At 45.7% G+C, this 20,882-nt stretch overlaps 2 protein-coding genes and 1 non-coding gene across 3 annotated transcripts; all 3 read left to right on the top strand.

Annotated features, from left to right (window-relative positions):
• The first annotated feature begins 774 nt into the window (after positions 1-774).
• On the top strand, positions 775-846 carry trnah-gug (transfer RNA histidin (anticodon GUG)). Its single transcript has one exon. It is a non-coding gene; the product is annotated as a tRNA-His (tRNA).
• Positions 847-1,767: 921 nt separating this feature from the next.
• Positions 1,768-20,684, top strand: LOC115139793 (kinesin-like protein KIF24). The gene is made up of 13 exons (XM_065026989.1): positions 1,768-2,785; positions 3,025-3,187; positions 6,532-6,629; positions 10,278-10,514; positions 11,845-11,932; positions 12,496-12,617; positions 13,036-13,141; positions 13,249-13,320; positions 13,484-13,593; positions 13,717-14,005; positions 16,430-16,590; positions 16,741-16,815; positions 17,038-20,684. Exons 1-13 carry the CDS (start codon positions 1,977-1,979, stop codon positions 17,153-17,155), a joined length of 2,448 nt encoding a protein of 815 aa, XP_064883061.1. The 5' UTR covers positions 1,768-1,976; the 3' UTR covers positions 17,156-20,684.
• On the top strand, positions 14,066-17,127 carry LOC115139794 (uncharacterized). Its single transcript, XM_029677579.2, has 4 exons — positions 14,066-15,848; positions 16,055-16,590; positions 16,741-16,834; positions 17,038-17,127. Exons 1-2 carry the CDS (start codon positions 14,183-14,185, stop codon positions 16,159-16,161), a joined length of 1,773 nt encoding a protein of 590 aa, XP_029533439.1. The 5' UTR covers positions 14,066-14,182; the 3' UTR covers positions 16,162-16,590; positions 16,741-16,834; positions 17,038-17,127.
• Positions 20,685-20,882: the final 198 nt, after the last annotated feature.

Raw genomic sequence — 20,882 nt, 5'->3', positions numbered from 1 at the left:
GTAAACTGGACATCTCTGTATTCCTGCTGCAAGACCCACTGGTTTACGTTTATTTATAAAACCCTCTTAGGCCTCACTCCCCCGTCTCTGAGATATCTACTGCAGCCCTCATCCTCCACATACAACACCCGTTCTGCCAGTCACATTCTGTTAATGGTCCCCAAAGCATACATCCCTGGGTTGCTCCTCTTTTCAGTTCGCTGCAGCTAGCGACTGGAACGAGCTGCAACAAACACTCAAACTGGAGTTTTATCTCAATCTCTTCATTCAAAGACTCAATCATGGACACTCCTACTGACAGTTGTGGCTGCTTTGCTTGATGTTTTTTTTGTTGTCTCTACCTTCCTGCCCTTTGTGCTGTTGTCTGGGCCCAATAATGTACCATGTTTTGTGCTGCTACCATGTTGTTGTCATGTTGTGTTGCTACCATGCTGTGTTGTCATGTGTTGCTGCCTTGCTATGTTGTTTTCTTAGATCTCTCTTTATCTAGTGTTGTGTTGTCTCTCTTGTCGTGATGTGTGTTTTGTCCTATATTTATGTCATTTATTTAAAAAATATATATATATAATCCCAGCCCCGGTCCCCGCAGGAGTTATTTTGCCTTTTGGTAGGCAATCATTGTAAAGAAGAATTTGTTCTTCATTGACTTGCCTAGGTAAATAAAGGTAAACATAAAATTAAAAATACGCTGCATAACTCAACAATCAGCCAGTTTATTATCAACATCACTACAAATTCCATTTTCTCCCATCTAGGGGCAAGCCCTGGTAGCTCGCCGTGATCGTATAGTGGTTAGTACTCTGCGTTGTGGCCGCAGCAACCCCGGTTCGAATCCGGGTCACGGCATTGCGATACACAATGTCACGGCAAAAGGGCTCTGTTTTATATGTTTTTGAAAGCAACTTAGTCTTCCCTACAAAAAAAGAATCAAGTTAACTTTCGCATAGCTTTTGGCCCACAGCTAATGATCAGCAGACAAAACGCGAGGAGCCATGTGAGTGCAGCGCGCCGTGCGTAAAATGGAATATTCCGATTCGCCAGCAGCCGGCGCACAAAGCAAACTAATTCTGCGCTTTCTGCCTTTCTCAACTCAAAGCACGCACATGCAGCAGCAGAATGCTCATTGGTCTAAGTTTACAGCGGGAAGAAATGCGTTAACTCAAACCGTCGTTATGGAGATGCTTTTTGTGTATGGAAACAGTGGGAAGGAGATTTCCACTGTTTAAAAATGTAGTGCATACCAGTATGTTAGTTTCTTATCGTTGATACACGAGACAGAGAGCTCGTTTGGTCAGTTAATCTTCCCGAAGAGGAGACTAAACTTCGAAGTTCGAACATTGGTGAGTGATGTGGGCACTTTTGGACTAACCTACTTGCTTGGCACCTCACCGTGTTTTGTAAAAACTACAGCCAGCACACTTGCAAGAAGGTTAACTTATATAATGTAGCCAGGTGAGGTGAGAGACAAAATTATTATTTAAATGTTTACAGCATTTTCCTCCCCTGGGTCCTCAACAATATCCCAGTGAATTCCTATTCCAAATTCAAGAGTTTTCATGACATCTGCTTTCAGAACTGCCAGAACACTGCAGCTGTCAACATAACTGTAAAGCTATGACAGCTGTTGTTCTGTTGGCTCATCTATATTTATCATATTTGCTACACTGCAATGTGTGACATAGTGCCACCATCAGCAGTGTCAAGTTTCAGCACCAAAGCATGCAGCACACCCAGCCACAAGAGTAGGCTATCATTCATCAACAAAAAGCACGGAGGAAGGCAAGGTGTAAGCAAGGGAGTTGTCTTGTAATGTGCCACCGGTTTATACATTTGTAGACAAGGCTACTGAAGGTCTATTTGATTGCGCCGCCTTGGGGACAGCGTGCTCCAACATTAACCAAATGGAATGACCACCGCTCATTCCCTCACAGAGATTGCGCACACATGCCAGAGGTGAGAAGGAACCAGTTGAGGCGATGACATCATGCCTGTACGAGTGCCTGCGAGAGGTCGGGCTTCAGCGTCACTACCCTTGTTTTACCGCCATGGGACTGAGACGCGCTGGACACCTGTCTTTGCTCACCATGGGCGACTACTCGAGCGTGGGGGTCCACAGCATGGGGGACCGTGCCCGGCTGTTCCATCTGGTACAGCTGGTCAAGTCTCTGGAGGAAGAGGAAGACCATGTGGGCCACGATGACGATAGAGTTGTGAAAACAAGAAAGACTTTCACTTCGGGCAGCAAAGTCCCCGCATGCAGGCAGCTAGATTTTGATGGTGATGGTAGGTCGAGCGAGCCCAAACGCGGATGGCTCAGTGACTATGACAGTCACAGGGGGGCTGGTGTCCACCCCTTCCCGAGCCCGAACACAGGGGTTAAACCCCAACCACGCTGCGACCTCAGCAGAGGGTCACCCATACACAAAACCCAGATCAGTGGGACGCCGATGCATAGCTGTCCTCACAAGCAGACTGTCAGACGGACCACAGTGCACAGGAGCAACAGCAAAGTGACCCAGCGTCAGGGCGTCTGCATTTACAAGGAGGGGACGACCATCGGCAGCGGGCCAAGACCTGAGGTGCGCCGGGAGTCGGATGGGACATCCAGGAGGACGGATGGGACATCCAGGAGGACGGATGGGACATCCAGGAGGACGGATGGGACATCCAGGAGGACGGATGGGACATCCAGGAGGACGGATGAGCCCACATACATGTACACATCGAGGAGAACTATTGGCTGCAACTATGGTCTGCCCCTGAGTAGCCCGGTGTCAACCAGAAAGTAAGTTGTATTATGTTTCAATTGTGTATAATGCTGTTGTTGTTAGTGTATGGGTCACTAGGCTGGTCGTCTCTGGTCTGCTGCTGTCTCTCCTTTCATCTGTTTTCCTACTTCTTTTCATTCTACAAATAACTGCCCCTCACACTTGGTTCACTGGAAAAGGTAACTCTCTCTTATTAATTATACTGTTGTTCAAAATACCTGTAATTTGTGCTTGTGTGTGTGTGTGTGTGTTGTAGGGAGGCAGGTGAGCAGAGGATCAGTGTGTGTGTGAGGAAGAGGCCCCTGACCAATGCTGAGAACAGGAGAGGGGAGGCAGACGTGGTCACAGCCCATGATGGAGATTCTGTGGTGGTCCATGAGAGCAAAGAGGCAGTGGACCTGACCCAGTACATACTCCAAGTAGGTACCAGGTCCAGTAGAGCCCTGCACAGGCATGAATTTAAAGTCGAGCTTCTACCCATGCTGGTGACGCTCAGGCCCTACCCTACCCAGGCCCGATTGCTTCTGCTAAATTTAAGGCCCGGCCCTGCCCGAAACCAGAAATAACTTCCCCTGTTAGTAAATCCATTAGCTGCTCCTCTTTCTCACTCACTCCCTGCGTGCAGCACCCTCTGCATGCGCTCTGCTCATGGTGCTCTGACTCTGTGAGTATCCATAGCAACGGCTCCGCTTGGGCTGCTCTGTTCAATGAAGAGACATGAGAGAGCTGTTAGCTACTTTTCGTCACTCTAAACTCAGACAAAACTCAATGAGAATTATAATTTTGGCGAAATAATCTCTCCAGTCTTAAATTTGACAAGGTTGAAGCACTTCTGACGCCACGTTATGATCTTAGTCAGATATGACTATACTGCGCAGCAGAGCACGCGCAAATGGCTCATCTTAAAAATTTTATTGATCAATTTAGTAATACCGAGCCCTACCCGTACCCTGGTTATTGATGAAGAAACAGGCCCTATGTGGCCGTAACCCGATGTATAATGTCGGGGCCTGTCGGTCTCGGGTTGGGTAGCAGAACTCTAATGTACAGTACACTCAGGCTACATCACACAGTCACAGAGGACAGAGTCTAGCAAGACTTGAATATCGCAATGTATACAGTACAGACCGTGAATATACAGTATATAGGTACAATAAAGGAGACATTATTTATGTTTGTATATTATACAGATGTAGGATCTTAAATTTGGGCCAGTTTGCTACAGAAGAAAAATTATCCTGCAACAACAGGAAATGTGAATTATTATGTGGATAATAGTTAATTTATATTGATACATTTTTTGTTAGGGTAAGTCAAGTCTCAATTTCAGAAATTACAAACTTTAGAAGCCTTTTTAAAACGCAAATACACTACAAGCGTGCATTTCCTGCCGTGCAGGAAAATTCTCAGCAACAAAAGAGGGATCAAATTAAGATCCTAATCTGTATGTTTGGATGTACTGTGTACAAGGCTAGGGTTGCACATTTTGGGGAATATTCAGAGGTGGAAACTTTCTGTGGGAATATATGGGAATTAACTGGAATATATGGGAATTAACGGAAATATATGCAAATTAATATGAATACCATTTAAATGTAGATGTATATTGCATTGGATATATTTACCATATCATATGGAAACAGAAACATAAACCTTTTACCTTATCATAAGTAGACGTAATTGCAAATTATTAAATCCTTCCAGTAGAAATAAAAAAAACAATTTAGTTACGAATTGAACTTTAATTAAAAGAGTTGACTTTTCACATGGATGATTTCACTGAACAACAAAAGAAACAAAAAAAATATTGAATGATCCCCAATGATCCATTGCATCTCCCAAAAACATTTGCAACATAAATCTGTAAAATTATATTCAAGAAACTAAAGCATTTGGTTGTCTTCGTCTCAGGCTTTCATGTCTTCTCCCTGGACCTCCTCAGTGTCCACCTCTTGAACATCAGACTCTGAGGCCTCAACCTTGTTTAGGATGGCTCGTTGTAAAAAAAGGCCTCAAATTTACCCGGAATGCCACCAATTTTTCAACCCTTGTATTGGTCAGCCTGTTGTGTGCTTTGGTGTGTGTGTTCCCAAACAAGCACCAGTTGAGCTCGGAGGCGGCTGATGTTGGTGAGATTTGGAGGATGATGGAGGCAACAGGGGAAAGAGCCTCAGATCCACAAAGTCCCTTCCACCAGGTGGCTGATGAGATTTGTTGGCACGACTGCCATATTGCATCTCCATCCCAAAGCCCTTGCTTGGAAGTGTACTTCGCCAGACTGCCAAGAACCTTGCCCTCATCCAGGCCAAGGTGGTGAGACACGGTAGTGGTGACACCATAGGCCTTGTTGATCTCTGCACCAGACAGGATGCTCTTGCCAGCATACTTGGGGTCCAACATGTACGCTGCGGCGTGTATGGGCTTCAGGCAGAAGTCTTCAGGCTTTTTGATGTATTTCAGAAATGCAGTTTCCTCTGCTTGGAGCAACAGTGAAGTGGGCAGGGCAGTACGGATTTCTTCTCTTACATCTGCAAGCAGAGTCTGAACATCAGACAGGATGGCATTGCCTCGCTCAATCCGTGCAATGGCTACTGCTATAGGTTTAAGGAGTTTCAGGCTGCTTACCACTCTCTTCCAAAATACATCACCCAGGAGGATCCTCTTGATGGGGCTGTCTATATCGGCAGACTGTGATATGGCCATTTCTTGGAGAGACTCCTTCCCCTCCAGGAGACTGTCAAACATGATGACAACACCACCCCAACATGTGTTGCTGGGAAGCTCAATGTGGTGCTCTTATTCGTCTCACTTTGCTTGGTGAGGTAGATTGCTGCTATAACTTGATGACCCTTCACATACCTAACCATTTCCTTGGCTCTCTTGTAGAGTGTTTCCATTGTTTTCAGTGCCATGATATCTTTGAGGAGTAGATTCAATGCATGAGCAGCACAACCAATGGGTGTGATGTGAGGGTAGGACTCCTCCACTTTAGACCAAGCAGCCTTCATGTTCGCAGCATTGTCTGTCACCAGCGCAAATACCTTCTGTGGTCCAAGGTCATTGATGACTGCCTTCAGCTCATCTGCAATGTAGAGACTGGTGTGTCTGTTGTCCCTTGTGTCTGTGCTCTTGTAGAATACTGGTTTTGGGGTGGGATGATGTAGTTAATTATTCCTTGCCCACGAACATCCAACCACCCATTAGAGATTATTGCAATACAGTCTGCTTTCTCTATGATTTGCTTGACCTATTTACTAGTTAACAAAACATCATGTATGTCAAATAAAATATATTCACCCCACCCAGTATTGTAATCAAAACTTACCAGAAAGCATGTAGTCCTTGGCTCAGACAAGTGTAATAGTGTGGGCACAATAGCATCTCATTAGTGAGCAAGATCTTGAGAATCAGCTGTATATGTGATGGAAGAGAGCACTGCACATGTGATGGAAGAATGCACTGTGCATGCAGAGGGTTACAATTCCATTGAATTGGGGATAGTTTATCCAAATATGCCACAATACCTAGAATTGCCTTATGTCTATCCTAAACTGTTATAAGCTAACTTTTTTGATGAATTTAAGCAAAATTCCCTCAATTCCAGGGCTTAACTTCCCATGGAAAATTTCCGTAAAGTTTCCTACCCTCTGCAACCCAAGTTAAGGTACATAAATATCATTCATATAGCTTCAGGCCCCCTGTTGCTTGTAACACAGTGTTGATCTGTGTGTGTGTCTGCACTCTTCTCTGGTCCCCTCCACAGCACAGGTTTAATTATGATGAGGTGTTCGGGGAAGAGAGCTCCAATGTGGATGTGTACCTGAAAACAGCCTTTCCACTGATACAGCATGTCCTCAACGGGTAAGGAACCTTGTGTTGTGTTCATTGGGTTCTAAAACAAAAGAAAACGGGGAGGGACTCCGATAAGAAAAGTCTGTCGGTGTTAGCCATATCCCCCGCGTGTGTAAGACCCCTGCTGTAACACAATGATGTATCTGCAGAGGAGCGACTAGGTGTGTTGTTTACCGTAATGTACCCTAAAACAGTTGCGCTCAAACAGGTCGAACAGGTCGAGCGCTTCCAGTTCCTCAGTGCCCACATCACTAAAGAACTAGCACGGTCCACACACATTAACACAGTCGTGAAGAGGGCATGGCAACGCCTCTTCCCCCTCAGGAGGCAGAGAAGATCTTGACTGGCTGCATCTTGACTGGCTGCATCTTGACTGGCTGCATCACCACTTGGTACGGCAACTGCTTGGCATCTGAACGCAAGGCGCTACAAAGAGTAGTGCGTACGCCCAGGACACAGGGTTCTCACAAATTGCTTGATGTTCTTAAAGTACTTGAATTTGGCACTCTGAAATTCAAGTACTGTAATACCTTAAAAAGCAGACATTTTCTCAGGTTGGTACTTGAAAAGTACTTGAATTAAAATGAGAGGAGAACAGATAATGTATTGGTCTTGCAAATTAATTTCCATGCAGACTACTGAGTTCTATTGCCTCACGTGTTTCATGCTGTGGCTGCCAGGGGAGCTCGCTCATTCCACCCTCACTGCCACTCAGCCAGGTAGGTACAGAACTGACTGATTAGGCGCCGCCAAACATCACATCGATAGCTAAACTGCCGGGAAAATGTAGATTCAAACCTGGCTTTTGTGCATATGGAACACTTATGGGCTCTTTTATTTCAGCTCATGAAACATGGGACCAACACATTACATGTTGCGTTTTATATTTTTGCTAAGGCATAGTTTACTCACCTTTTTTTTACCACTACATCACTGGACCCATCCAACCCACACCATGTAAGGTGCAAATAAATGCGTCAGACTGGGTGAATCGGCCCTGAAGAGCCACATGAAGGGGGAAAGACACAACGCTGCATCCTGCACTGGCGCCAGTTCTACATTAGGGGACTTTTTCTCTGCAACAACACCCAGAGCTTTTCATTCACAGGGCGCCGGCTATATTCCGCCTTATCAAGCGGCAGCCGTGCTCATGCCCTTTCTGGTGGCCGTTCCGTTTCCCCTACACAGCCGACCCAGTCAATAAGCTGGAGTTGTGTAGTAATGTGAATAGGAAATGTGTGTTCACCAGTAGCATATCCCCAAACTCTGCTATTCAAATGACAAAATCATCAGTACTGACTTACCGCCTATGTATGTAGTAAATTAATCTTTTTCTTTCATGAGATTGTGGCGATATACTGCCATCTGTTGGCGACTAGAAACAATTGCATAATATGAACTAATACAAAATGAATGGTCCTTGAATATGACTTGCCACTGTCTGTAAGAACCCTGAGTACACCACTGGGGCCGAGATCCCTGCCATCCAGCAACTCTATACCAGGCGGTGTTAGAGGAACCTAAAAATGGTCAAAGACTTCAGCCATCCAAGTCACAGACTGTTTTCTCTGCTACCACACGGCAAGTAGTACCTATGACCAAGTCTGGAACCAACAGGACCCTGAACAGCTTCTACCCCCAGGCTATAAGACTGCTAATAGTTAGTCAAATAGTTAAGCAATATCTACCTGTAATATCTGCACTGACCCTTTTTGCAATAATCTCTTTTTGACCCTTCACATACGTTGAGGTTACTGTTTATTATCTATCCCGTTGCCTAGTCCCTTTATTCTGACCTACGTGTACAGTTGAAGTCGGAAGTTTACATACACTTAGGTTGTTGTTCTTGTTAATAAACTATAGTTTTGTTATAGCAAAAGTAGATGTCCTAACCGACTATAGCAAGTCGTTTAGGACATCTACTGTGTGCATGACACAAGTATTTTTCCCAACAATTGTTTACAGACAGATTATTTCACTTATAATTCACTGTATCACAATTCCAGTGGGTCAGAGGTTTACATACACTAAGTTGACTGTGCCTTTAAACAGCTTGCAAAATTCCAGAAAATTATGTCATGGCTTTAGAAGCTTCTGATAGTCTAATTTACATAATTTGAGTCAATTGGAGGTGTACCTGTGGATGTATATCAAGGCCTACCTTCAAATTCAGTGCCTCTTTGCTTGACATCATGGGAAAATCAAAAGAAATCAGCCAAGACCTCACAAAAGAAATTGTAGACCTCCACAAGTCTGGTTCATCCTTGGGAGCAATTTCCAAATGCCTGAAGGTACCCTGTTCATCTATACAAACAATAGTACGCAAGTATAAACACCACGCAGCCATCATAGCACTCAGGAAGGAGACACGTTCTGTCTCCTAGAGATGAATGTACTTTGGTGTGAAAAGTGCAAATCAATCCCAGAACAACAGCAAAGGACCTTGTGAAGATGCTGGAGGAAACAGGTACAAAGTATCTATATCCACAGTAAAACGAGTCCTATATCGACATAACCTGAAAGGCCGCTCAGCTAGGAAAAAGCCACTGCTCCAAAACCGCCATTTAAAAAAAAAGACAGACTACATTTTGGGGACAAAGATCGTACTTTTTGGAGGAATGTCTTCTGGTCTGAAAAATAGAACTGTTTGGCCATAATGACCATTGTTATGTTTGGAGGTAAAAGGGGGAGGCTTGCAAGCCGAAGAACACCATCCCAACAGTGAAGCACAGGGGTGGTAGCATCATGTTGTGGGGGTGCTTTGCTGCAGGTGGGACTGGTGCACTTCACAAAATAGATGGCATCATGAGGGAGGAAAATGATGTGGATATATTGAAGCAACATCTCAAGACATCAGTCAGGAAATTAAAGCTTGGTCACAAATGGGTCTTCCAAATGGACAATGACCCCAAGCATACTTCCAAAGTTGTGTCAAAATGGCAAAAGGACAACAAAGTCAAGGTATTGGAGTGGCCATCACAAAGCCCTGTACTCAATCCTATAGAAAATGTGAAAACAGGTACAAGCAAGGAGGCCTACAAACCTGACTCCGTTACACCAGCTCTGTCAGGAGGAATAGGCCAAAATTCACCAAACTTATTGTAGGAAGCTTGTGGAAGGCTACCCGTAACGTTTGACCCCAAGTTAAACTATTTAAAGGCAATGCTACCAAATACTAATGGAGTGTATGTAAACTTCTGACCCACTGGGAATGATGAAAGAAAGAAAATCTGAAATAAATTATTCTCTCTAGTATTATTCTGACATTTGACATTCTTAAAATAATGTGGTGATCCTAACTGACCTAAGACAGGGGATTTTTACTGGGACTAAATGTCAGGAATTGTGAAAAACTGAGGTTAAATGTATTTGGCTGAGGTGTATGTAAACTTTAGACTTCAACTGTACATATCTATCTAAATTACCTCGTACCCCTGCGCATCGACTCAGTACTAATTGTGTTATTATTTGTCTATTTTTCTGTTTCTTCGACTATTTCTCTAATTTTTCTCTCTGCATTATTGGGAAGGGCCCCGTAAGTAAGAATTTCACTGTTAGTCTACACCTGTTGTTTACGAAGCATGTGACACATAAAATTAGATTTGATTTGTAATGGGATATTGTGTGACCTAGTTCTGTCTGTATGTACGTTGGCAGAGGCAAGGCCACTTGTTTTGCATACGGCCAGACGGGAGCAGGGAAGACACACACCATGCTGGGTTGTCCTCCTCAGAGACAGGGGCTATACGCTCTGGCTGCCAGGGACATATTTACCCAGCTGCACTCCACCCAGGACTGTGGCAACTCTGCAGTCACATCCCACGTCTATGTCAATGTCAGCTTCTTTGAGATCTACTGTGGCCAGCTCTACGACTTGTTGGACCGTAGAAAACGGTGCGTGTGTGATTGTGTATGTACTCAAGTTCAGGACTGACTTATCTCGACCAGTAGTTGTGACTTTGTTTTCAGAAAATATTTCATAATGTAACACTCTAACTTGGACTCTGACTCGAACACTAGAGGCTTGGGACTCGACTCGCACTCGAGGTTTAGTAAATTGACTACATCACTGAACATAACCCTGCTCTCTGATTGGTCCATTCTCGAGGTCGACCAATTATGATTTTTCAACCTTATCCCAATTATTGGAGGACAATTTTTTATATATATATATGTAATAATGACAATTACAACAATACTGAATGAACAATGAACACTTATTTTAACTTCATATAATACATAAATAAAATCTATTAAGTCTCAAATAAATAATGAAACATGCTCAATTTGGTTTAAATAATGCAAAAACACAGGGTTGGAGAAGAAAGTAAAAGTAGAATATGTGCCATTTAAAAAAGCTAATGTTTAAGTTCCTTGCTCAGAACATGAGAACATATGAAAAGCTGGTGGTTCAATATTCCAAGTTAAGAAGTTTTAGGTTGTAGTTATTATAGGAATTATGATGCATCACTGAACATAACCCTGCTCTCTGATTGGTCCATTCTCGAGGTCAACCGATTATGATTTTTCAACCTGATCCCAATTAGGTTGAAAACACCAGACAAAAAATGGAACATGAATAATAGATCGATGATGGCTAGAAGACCGGTGACGTCGACCGCAGAACACCGACCGAACAAGGAGAGGAGCCGACTTCGGTAGAAGTCGTGACATTGGCGAAGTAGGCTGTGATTCGATGATAAATTAACAGGCACCGCATTGATTATATGCAACGCAGGACAAGCTAGTTAACCATCAACCATGTGTAGTTAACTATTGATTATGTGAAGATTGATTGTATTTTATACGATAAGTGTAATGCTAGCTAGCAACTTACCTTCGCTCCTTGCTGCACTCGCGTAACAGGTGGTCAGCCTGCCACGCAGTCTCCTCATGGAGTGCAATGTAATCGGCCATAATCGGCGTCCAAAAATGCAGATTACCGATTGTTATGAAAAATTGAAATCGGACCTAATTAATCGGCCATGCCGATTAATCGATCAACCTCTAGTCCCTTCACAATGACATGGTCATAACCATGCTCTCTGATTGGTTCCTTCATAATAACATTGAGCCAGTTAACCAGTTGAACCACAACCACTCAGTGAACCACTCAACGAACCACGGAACCAGTGAACTACTCATTGAACCACTCAGGAAATAAGTGAACCAGTAAACCTCTGATTGGTCTCTTTATAATGACATCTATGTCTTCTCTATGCAGCTTGTTTGCAAGGGAGGATGGGCACCAAGTGGTTCAGATAGCAGGGCTAAGAGAGGTCAAAGTGGAGTCTGTCAACTCATTGCTAGAGGTGAGACTTGTATTCCTCTCTTCTCATTCTTCCTATTCTCGTCTGTTATACCTCCCTGTCTTGCTGTTTTGATTTATTTTCCCTTCTTCATTCCATCCTCCTTTCATCGCTTCTCCTGCCTCCACCCCTCCTCATTCATCCTCCCCACCTTCTCCTACCTCCATCCCTCCTCATTCATCCTCCCCACCTTCTCCTACCTCCATCCCTCCTCATTCATCCTCCCCACCTTCTCCTACCTCCATCCCTCCTCATTCATCATCCCCACCTTCTCCTACCTCCATCCCTCCTCATTCATCCTCCCCACCTTCTCCTACCTCCATCCCTCCTCATTCATCCTCCCCACCTTCTCCTACCTCCATCCCTCTCCTCATTCATCCTCCCCACCTTCTCCTACCTCCATCCCTCCTCATTCATCCTCCCCACCTTCTCCTACCTCCATCCCTCCTCATTCATCCTCCCCACCTTCTCCTACCTCTACCCAACCTCATTCATCCTCCCCACCTTCTCCTGCCTCCACCCCTCCTCATTCATCCTCCCCACCTTCTCCTCTCTCCGCCCTCCAGGTGATCTTGTGGGGTACAGGGGAGCGCACCCAGGGGGTAAGTGGAGTCAACCCTGTGTCGTCCCGCTCCCACGCTCTGCTCCAGATACAGCTCAGAGACTCTGGCCATCGGGCCACTGGCAGGTCAGTGTCACGTTATAATAACTTATAGGACAAAGTCGCCAAATTAGTTCCAGGTAGCAAAACTCATTTCCATATTTTTCTTTTGAGAGTGATATATAGAAAATGATCAACCAGGTATATGGAGTTTGCACATTGCAATTCAGACACCGTTTATAACCTCAAATATAACACATATTCAGCAATATACCTGAGATTGAATGTGTTATTTTATGTATGATTAGCTAGAGTACACAGTGTGTGTGTGTGTGTGTGTGTGTGTGTGTGTGTGTGTGTGTGTGCATGCGTGTGTGTGTGTGTGTGTGCGTGTGTGCGTGCGTGCGTGTGCGTGCGTGCACAATTCAGTAGCTTTGTAACATAGTTTATGTGACATTAAATTAAAAGTAATCGGACCAGATGTGTCCCACACTGTGTTGTGTAGGATGTCATTTGTGGATCTGGCTGGGAGTGAGAGAGCAGCAGACTCCAGAGACCCAGACAGACTGAGTCGCATGGAGGGGGCAGAGATCAACCAGAGTCTACTGGCAGTGAGCGCAACACACACACAACAGGATACAATACAATACTTTATTGTTCATTTTCACACACACACATAAAACGGGATTGCTGTTAACATGTAGCCTATTTGTTTCAGCTGAAAGAATGTATCCGTTCTCTGGACCAAGAGCAGTCACACACACCGTTCAGACAGAGCAAGCTCACACAGGTAAAGAATCTCACACACACATTGCAAACGTTCACGGGTTCAACTCTCAACAACACATCTGAGCAACTCCACACCAGGTTTGTGCTTCAACTGTGTTGTCCACAGATAGAATTTGGGTCAGTACCACTTTGTTCAAACTCTGTTTACCTTGTTGTCTGTATAGGTTTTGAAGGACTCCTTTGTTGGTGATTCAAAGACATGTATGATTGCAAACGTTTCCCCCGGTCACCTAGCAACCAAACACACACTAAATACGCTGAGATACGCTGACCGGTGAGTGTTGCGTATTACGTAGGTCATATGAGAGCACACACTCCGACTCAACGGTTTTGACGTCATTGATTAATTGGTCAGTGACATTGGCCTGTGATATATCATGTCCTATTGGCTCTACAGGGTGAAGGAGCTGAGGGGGGGAGGGGGGAGAAGACGGCCCATAGTCACCCCGTCCCCATCCCCGGAACATGATCAGACTAGCAGCATTGGTACTAGTGCCAGCAGGGGGAAAAGTCCCCCAAAAGGGGTGAAGTTGGGGGGACACAGGGAGGCCCAAAATGTGACTGGCACCCCTGCTAGGAGGTTAGCCCCAGGGCGAGCTCTGCTCTGCTCCACACCAAAGGGCCAGGGGGCGGGGGAGGGCTTTGGGAGGGGGAGAGAAGACCTCTGTTTGGAGCACACCACACCTGTGAGGGGCTCACTGGGCCGGGGGCTTTGGAGGCGCAGGAGGAGTGAGGGAGTGGGAGAGAGGGAGAGGAATAGCGAGAGGGAGGTGGAAAAGAAAGGGCACAGAAAGGAACGTGAGAAGACAGATGATTCCAACACGGAACAGGACCATGGGGTGGCTTGGGTGACGAGACAGCGAATGGGAGAGGGGAGGACAACCCTTTGGGAAATACCCAGAGAAGGAAGAGCCACTACAAGGCAGACGGCCATAGGTAAGAGGGCAGCTGCTGCTTCCTGCCTCAGAGGAGAAGAGAGGCAGAGGACTACTACGAGTAAAGGAGAGGGAGAGGGCAGGAGATGGATAGAGCAGGACCGAATTGTGGGGGAGAGGGAGAGAGAGAAGACAGCTGAGGGACAGAGAGAGTTGGGAGAGGTCAGGGAGAGAGATAGGAGGACTAGTACAGAATGGGAAAGGGAGAGAGAAACTGAGACGCCAAGGGAGCTGGAGAGCGAGAAGGAAAGAGAGAGGCATTTGAGAAGATACCACCAGCAGCTTCAGCAGATGCAGTGGCTCCAGCAGCCTCTGCCTGCCTCTCCGTCTGTCTGCCGCGGTGTGGAGGAGCTGCTGGCTGGGTACAGGGCCACTGCTGGGGCCGGGGGAGACCACCTCCCGCTCCGGGGGGAAGGGACCGCAGGGGTCACAGTGGAGGCAAAGGGGAGGGGACAGAGTCACCTCTCTAACAACACGTCTCAGAGCCACTGCCACAATGGCGATAATGATGATGATAATGAAGGAGATAATGATGGTAGTGGAGAGCACATCCTCAAATGTCTCTTCCCCGGGGTTGGATCAGTGCTGTCTACCATCAGCAGGCTGGATGACAGAGGGACAGGAGGAGAAGGAGTGGAGAGAGGGAGTGGGGACGAATGGGGGTCACCCAAGGAGGAGGAGAGGAGAGGGAGATGGGCATGGCCAGAGTGTAGAGTGGTCGAGTCAGAAGAGGGCGGCAGGTGGACAGGGGCTGTGTTGCATCTTGGGGAGGAGGAACGGTTAACATCTAGCCTCCGTGGGGCATTTGAGAGGAGGGGGTGGGCAGGGGAACACAAGGAGAGAGGAGAAGAGGACATGCTGCTGGGGGCTGAATGGAGCACAGAGGAGGAAGGAGAGGTTGCCGTTAATGACTTCACCCGCGGCTCCACAGACAGCAACAGTGACAACGACAGCTTTTACCGACACTGCAGCCACCACGCTCCGGCCGAGAGGCCCCTCTCTCCACCCCCGCCCCCAGCCAAGCTCAACGACCTGTCCCTGGAGTCCAAGCACATCAACCAGAGCTCCAGTGGCCTGTGCCTACACTTCCAAAATGTCCCCATTTGTCCCTGCCAGCAGGGAGTACCACTGAGCCCCAGAAAGAGGACAGCACTACCAGGTGCTGAGCTGCTACGTCTTATAGACCCTGCCACCCCCCTTCTGTCCTTTGTGCAGACGGGGAGGGGAGCAGCGGTTGGCACCACAAGGCTTCCCCCTGAGAGCCAAAATAATTCTGGAGTTGTGGCTCAAATGCCCCCTTCTTCACCACCACACTGTGAGTCCTCGGGCGATTCATCTAGATGCACCATGGACCCCCTCTCACTTTCCTTGCTTCAAGTAGACAGGCTGGCAGCCACAGACTCCTTCCTCTGCCAGCAGGTACCACACAGCACCTACTCCCCCTCCCTCCTGCCTAGGGAAGGTAGAAAGGGAAAAGGGGTGGTGAACGGTGGCCAGTCTCTAGTACCCACTCTAGTGATAGATGGGAAGAGTGGTGAAGGCCACATGGATCAGAGGAGATCCAAGATGGACGCTGCTCCTCTCTGGAGAATGGGTGAGTCACATACACAAGCTTGTACAATGCTTCCCCCCCCCCCCGCATTGTTTACTTAATATCTCGGTAAATAATTGCCACCTTCTCATTGACATTGTTCATTTGTGAGAATTGCGGTTTTGTTAGGGGATTGCGTGTAAAAAATATAAAAAATGTTTTAAGTCAAATGTTGCTCTTAATTCTCTTGTGTTGTCTGTTCTGTCCAGCTATGACCAAACCATCTGCCCCTGTGGTCTCCTTGGTGTCTGTCCAAGACCAAAGAGGAATCCTGAAAACCCCAGCCCAGTTAGGGAGGGAGGTCCTAGGCTCCTGACTCTACCTGTCCCCCTGGCCCTTCTCCACACTTCCACTCACCACACAACCTCACTGTATCCAATACACACACAACCAAGTGCTCCCAAGGCCCAGTCCAGCCCAACACACAAACATCACACCCTTTGCCTTCCACCCATGTACCACAACATACACATAAGCCTCCCATCGCGACTAAACACACATTTCAGGATACACCCAACTCCTCCATCCCTAGTGTACAAATTCTCCAACAAATGAACAACCCCGTGCAATTTAACATTTTGCAGGACCAATCTCAGTCGCCCAGTTCAAACAGTCCTCCTAACCGCCACACCCCATGCCGTCTCAGCGGTTCAAGCAGTCCAGACGTTCCAAACGGTCTGTTAAAGCACGTTGGACCCCCAGCCACCCTCTCCTTCTCTACTCAGGAAGCCCTGGGGCATGCCCAGTAAGTTCAAGTCTATCTGTTATGTATCATGAACAATGTGTAGGTTTATGGTCCCTTACTCATCCTGGCTCTATCCCTTGCCATCTCTTCCTCTTTCCTTCTCTCTCTATCTCTCTCATTCTCTCCATTTCTCCCTTCTGTGTTCGTCAGGTGGTGTGTTGTCCAGACCCATTGGGAGCAGTTGAAGCAGATAGAGTCTATGTGTCGTAGAGAGGGGACATTGCTGTGCCAACAGCCTGACGTGGTGAGAACTCAGCACCTTGTATATACAAGTATTAAATATACTAGCTCGTAAATCATGGATTGGATTCATTAGATTCATTGCAATTACTATTATTGTTGCTGAATGGGACACTTGGTTTGAGAGTAGTGCTCTCCATGACTGTCTACCATTTGTTGATCCAACTTCCTTCCCTGTCTGTCTACCGGTCCCTCTCTATTCTTCAGGACTTTAGGGAGTTACGTTCATAAACTGGAGGAGATCACGGAGCAGAAGGCTGTGTGCGTTCGGAGCCTGAGATCTCTGCTACAGCCCTACCTCACCCAACTGAAAAATCCTTGTTGAAAACTATTAGTCATTTTCAATTCATGGAGTGAATTTCAATTTCTGTTTCTGAATTGAAAGCTGAATTGACCCCAAACCTGTCTGACGTACCTTAAGTTACACCAGGCAAATAATTTGTGTGGGTGTGGAGTGAACTTGTGTGGAGTGAGCTGTATTTTTTAGCCTACAGGAACAAACACTTATAGTCAGTACCTTCGTGATTAAGGCACTGTACTACTTTAGCCTGTATCACAAATAATGAGATTCCCATAGAGAATGATAGAGTCCTCTAGTGGCCAAAAGGCCATATTAGCATGGACAGCACCATTGAGGGCTTCCACCATTATAATGTAGTCAACTGGGTGGGACTTCCAACTTCATTGTCTAATGCCTCCTGGTGACCCTGTTGGAGTCATGTCCAACCCTGGTAATCAGGAGGGATCAGCCAATTGTGAAGAAGAAAATGTGCTACATCAAAATGGAGATCGCCTCAATGGTGCTGCCCATGCTGTCACAGACGCTATAATGGCACAGATACAAAGATGAGTCCTCTATCTCTATGGAGATTCCCAACCTCTGTCATTTCAAGAATTTTGCTACGAGTAACTTACCATAAAAGGTTATGGAATCATTATAATGTTGTACTTTGGTAGTTTAGGTAGTCTATCCACAAGAGATTAAATATACATGGAAGAAAAATCACTTTTTTATGTGGTAGGCCTGTCCTCTGTGGTTGGTCTTTGAAATGCAGGCGCAAAGAAAATGTCTGCCAGTTGCTCATCTGTCTTGCCAGCAGATGGAGGTACTGTGTGTGAAAATCCTAGTTTTCAGAGTAGAAAATGTATTGCACAATTCACTCAAAAAGAAAAGTCACATGCTTCGTAAAACAACCCGGTGTAGACTAAAAGTGAAATGTTTACTTACATGTCCTTTTCCAACAATGCAGAGTTAAGATAAATATATCAAATTGATATGACACAAGGCATAAATACACAGTGAATAACAAAAATCTTGAGTAAAAATAGCACGGCTATATACAGGGAGTACCAGTACTGAGTTGATGTGCAGGGGTATGAGGTAATTGAGATAGCTATGTACTTATAGGTAGGGGTAAAGTGAACTAGTCAACAGGATAGATACTAGACCGTAGAGTATATGTTGAGTGTGAAAGTGTGTGTGTGTGTGGGCGTTTGTGGTGTCAGTGTAAGTATGTGTGAGTGTCCAGTGTTTGTGCATAAAAGGATCAATGCAGGTAGTCCGGGGGAGCCATTTTATTAGCTATTTAGCAGTCTTGTTTAGCAATCTTATGGCTTGTGGGTAGAAGCTGTTCAGGGTTCTGTTGGTTCTAGACTTAGTGCGCTAATACCGCTTACTGTGCGGTAGCAGAGAGAACCGTCTATGGCTTGGGTGGCTGGAGTCTGACAATATTTTGGGCCTTTCTCTGACAACGCCTAGTATAGAGGTCCTGGATGGAAGGTATCTCGGCCCCAGGGATGTACCCCAGTGATGCCGTACTTACCACCAATGTTCCCTCAAAAAAAAATTGTCACAGCGGATTTCAAGTCTACTGAGAGCAAACTTTAACATTGTGAAAATTCTGTGCAACTTCCAGCATGTGTTTACTGTGAACACTGAGGCTGTACCTGCTTTATGTTACAGTTTTAACAGTGGCCATGTAGGCTACTTGATCATAATGTAGGCATACCAGAGTGACCTACAATCAAAAGCAATGGCATACCATAACATTTTAACGCGGAAATAGCTGTTCTCATTCAGCCTACAGTAGCAGCCAAAGTGTGGTGTTCAATGTAGGCCTAAATTCCATGAAACCTTTGAAGAAATTATGCAGGGCTTGACATTAACCTGTTATCCACCTGTCCTTCCGTCTTGCGGTCAGCAAACTTGATGATGTTGGAGTTGTGCGTGGCCACACAGTCATGGGTGAACAGGGAGTACAGGAGAGGACTAAGCACACACCCCTGAGGGGCTTCATGTTGATGGTAAGCATGGCAGATGTGTTGCTGCCTACCCTCACCGCCAGGGGGTGTCCCGTCAGGAAGTCCAGGATCCAGTTGCAGTGGGAGATGTTCAGTACCAGGGTCCTGAGCTTGGTGATGAGCTTGGAAGGGACTATGGTGTTAAATGCTGAGCTATAGTCAATAAACAGCATTCTTACAAAGGTATTCCTTTTGTCCAGGTGGGTGAGGCCAGTGTGGAGTGTAATAGAGACTGCGTCATCTGTGGATCTGTTGGGGCGGTATGCGAATTGGAGTGGGTCCAGGGTGTCTGGGATGATGGTGTTGTAAATATTTTCTTATTTTTGAACTGCACTGTTGGTTAAGGGCTTGTAAGTATGCATTTCACGTTAAAGTCTACACTTGTATTCAGCGCATGTGGCAAATAAAGTTTGATTTGATTTGACCAACCTTTCAAAGCATTTCATGGCTATAAATGTGAATGCTACGGGGCAAGGGATTTAGGCAGGTAACCTTGGCGTTATTGGGCACGGGTACTATGGTGGTCGGCTTGAAAAAGTTGGGTTTGCAGACCGGGTCAGGGATAGGTTGAAAATATCAGTGAAGACACTTGTCAGCTGGTCAGTGTAAGATCTAAGTACATGTCCTGGTATTCTGTCTGGCCCCGCGGCCTTGCGAATGTTATCCTGTTTAAAGGTCTTACTCACATCGGCTATGGAGAGCGAGATCACACATTCGTCTGGAACAGCTGGTGCTCTCATGCATGGTTCAGTGTTGCTTGCCTCAAAGCTAGCATAGAAGGTATTTAGCTCATCTGGTAGGCTTGTGTCACTGGGCAGCTCGTGGCTGGGTTTCCCTTTGTAATCCATGATAGTTTGCAAGTACTGCCACATCTGTAGAACGTCAGAGCCGGCGTAGTATAATTAAATCTTAGTCCTGTATTGACGCCTTGCCTGTAATCCATGGCATCTGGTTGGGGTATGTACAGTGTCTTCATACCCCTTTGCTTTTTCCACATTCTGTTGTGTTACAGCCTGAATTTAAAATTGATCAAATTTAGATTTTGTTGTCCCTGGCGTAACCACAATACCCCATAATGTCAAAGTGGAATTATGTTTTTTTTTTTATGTTTACAAATGAATGAAAAATGAAAACCTGAAATGTCTTGAGGCAATAAGTATTCAACCCCTTTGTTATGGCAAGGCTAAATAAGTTTAGGAGTGAAAATGTGCTTAACAAGTCACATAATAACTTCAGCAATAGGACAGAGGGCATTGGCGGTCTATTTCCTCGTCGACAAAGGCTCATCGGGATGCCCCCTCGCCTGCCTCTCTATTGCAGCCGCCGCTCAGTAAAGACCATCCGAGCCCCTGATTTTACATATAGCGGCTATTTAGATTTTTCTTTCAATTATTGTTATACACATGTGTGGTCTACCTTAGTTGAATGCACTGATTGTAAGTCGCTCTGGGTAAGAGCACCTGCTAAATGACTAAATGTTTTATCTAAAATATACTGCTTCACTTGTGTCCAGAGAAGACAGTGGGGTTGAAATAAAATGACTTTGTACCATCTGTCTCTTGATTGGTAACTACCATTTGGGGTTTGAGCTCACAAAATAGTTGAATGACATTCTGTTTTTTTGCTCTATATCTACATTCTAGACTGTAATACCTTCCTTTTCTTTAGACATTTTGGTGGATAAGGATGAACAGAAGATGATTCCCTTGAGCCGTCATAAGTAGCTTGCAGGTGGCATAATACCAACAAGA

The sequence above is a fragment of the Oncorhynchus nerka genome, linkage group LG13, assembly GCF_034236695.1.
Source record: "Oncorhynchus nerka isolate Pitt River linkage group LG13, Oner_Uvic_2.0, whole genome shotgun sequence".
Classification (NCBI taxonomy): Eukaryota; Metazoa; Chordata; class Actinopteri; order Salmoniformes; family Salmonidae; genus Oncorhynchus; species Oncorhynchus nerka.
This window is presented reverse-complemented; position numbering and strand designations above follow the sequence as displayed.

Excerpts from the sequence above, each read along its gene's own strand:
- LOC115139793 (XM_065026989.1), top strand. The coding sequence starts at position 1,977 with ATGACATCATGCCTGTACGAGTGCCTGCGAGAGGTCGGGCTTCAGCGT. Across the intron at positions 2,786-3,024 it reads AGCCCGGTGTCAACCAGAAA|GGAGGCAGGTGAGCAGAGGA; the intron begins GTAAGTTGTATT and ends TGTGTGTTGTAG. Across the intron at positions 13,594-13,716 it reads ACGCTGAGATACGCTGACCG|GGTGAAGGAGCTGAGGGGGG; the intron begins GTGAGTGTTGCG and ends TTGGCTCTACAG.
- LOC115139794 (XM_029677579.2), top strand. The coding sequence starts at position 14,183 with ATGGGAGAGGGGAGGACAACCCTTTGGGAAATACCCAGAGAAGGAAGA. Across the intron at positions 15,849-16,054 it reads TGCTCCTCTCTGGAGAATGG|CTATGACCAAACCATCTGCC; the intron begins GTGAGTCACATA and ends TGTTCTGTCCAG.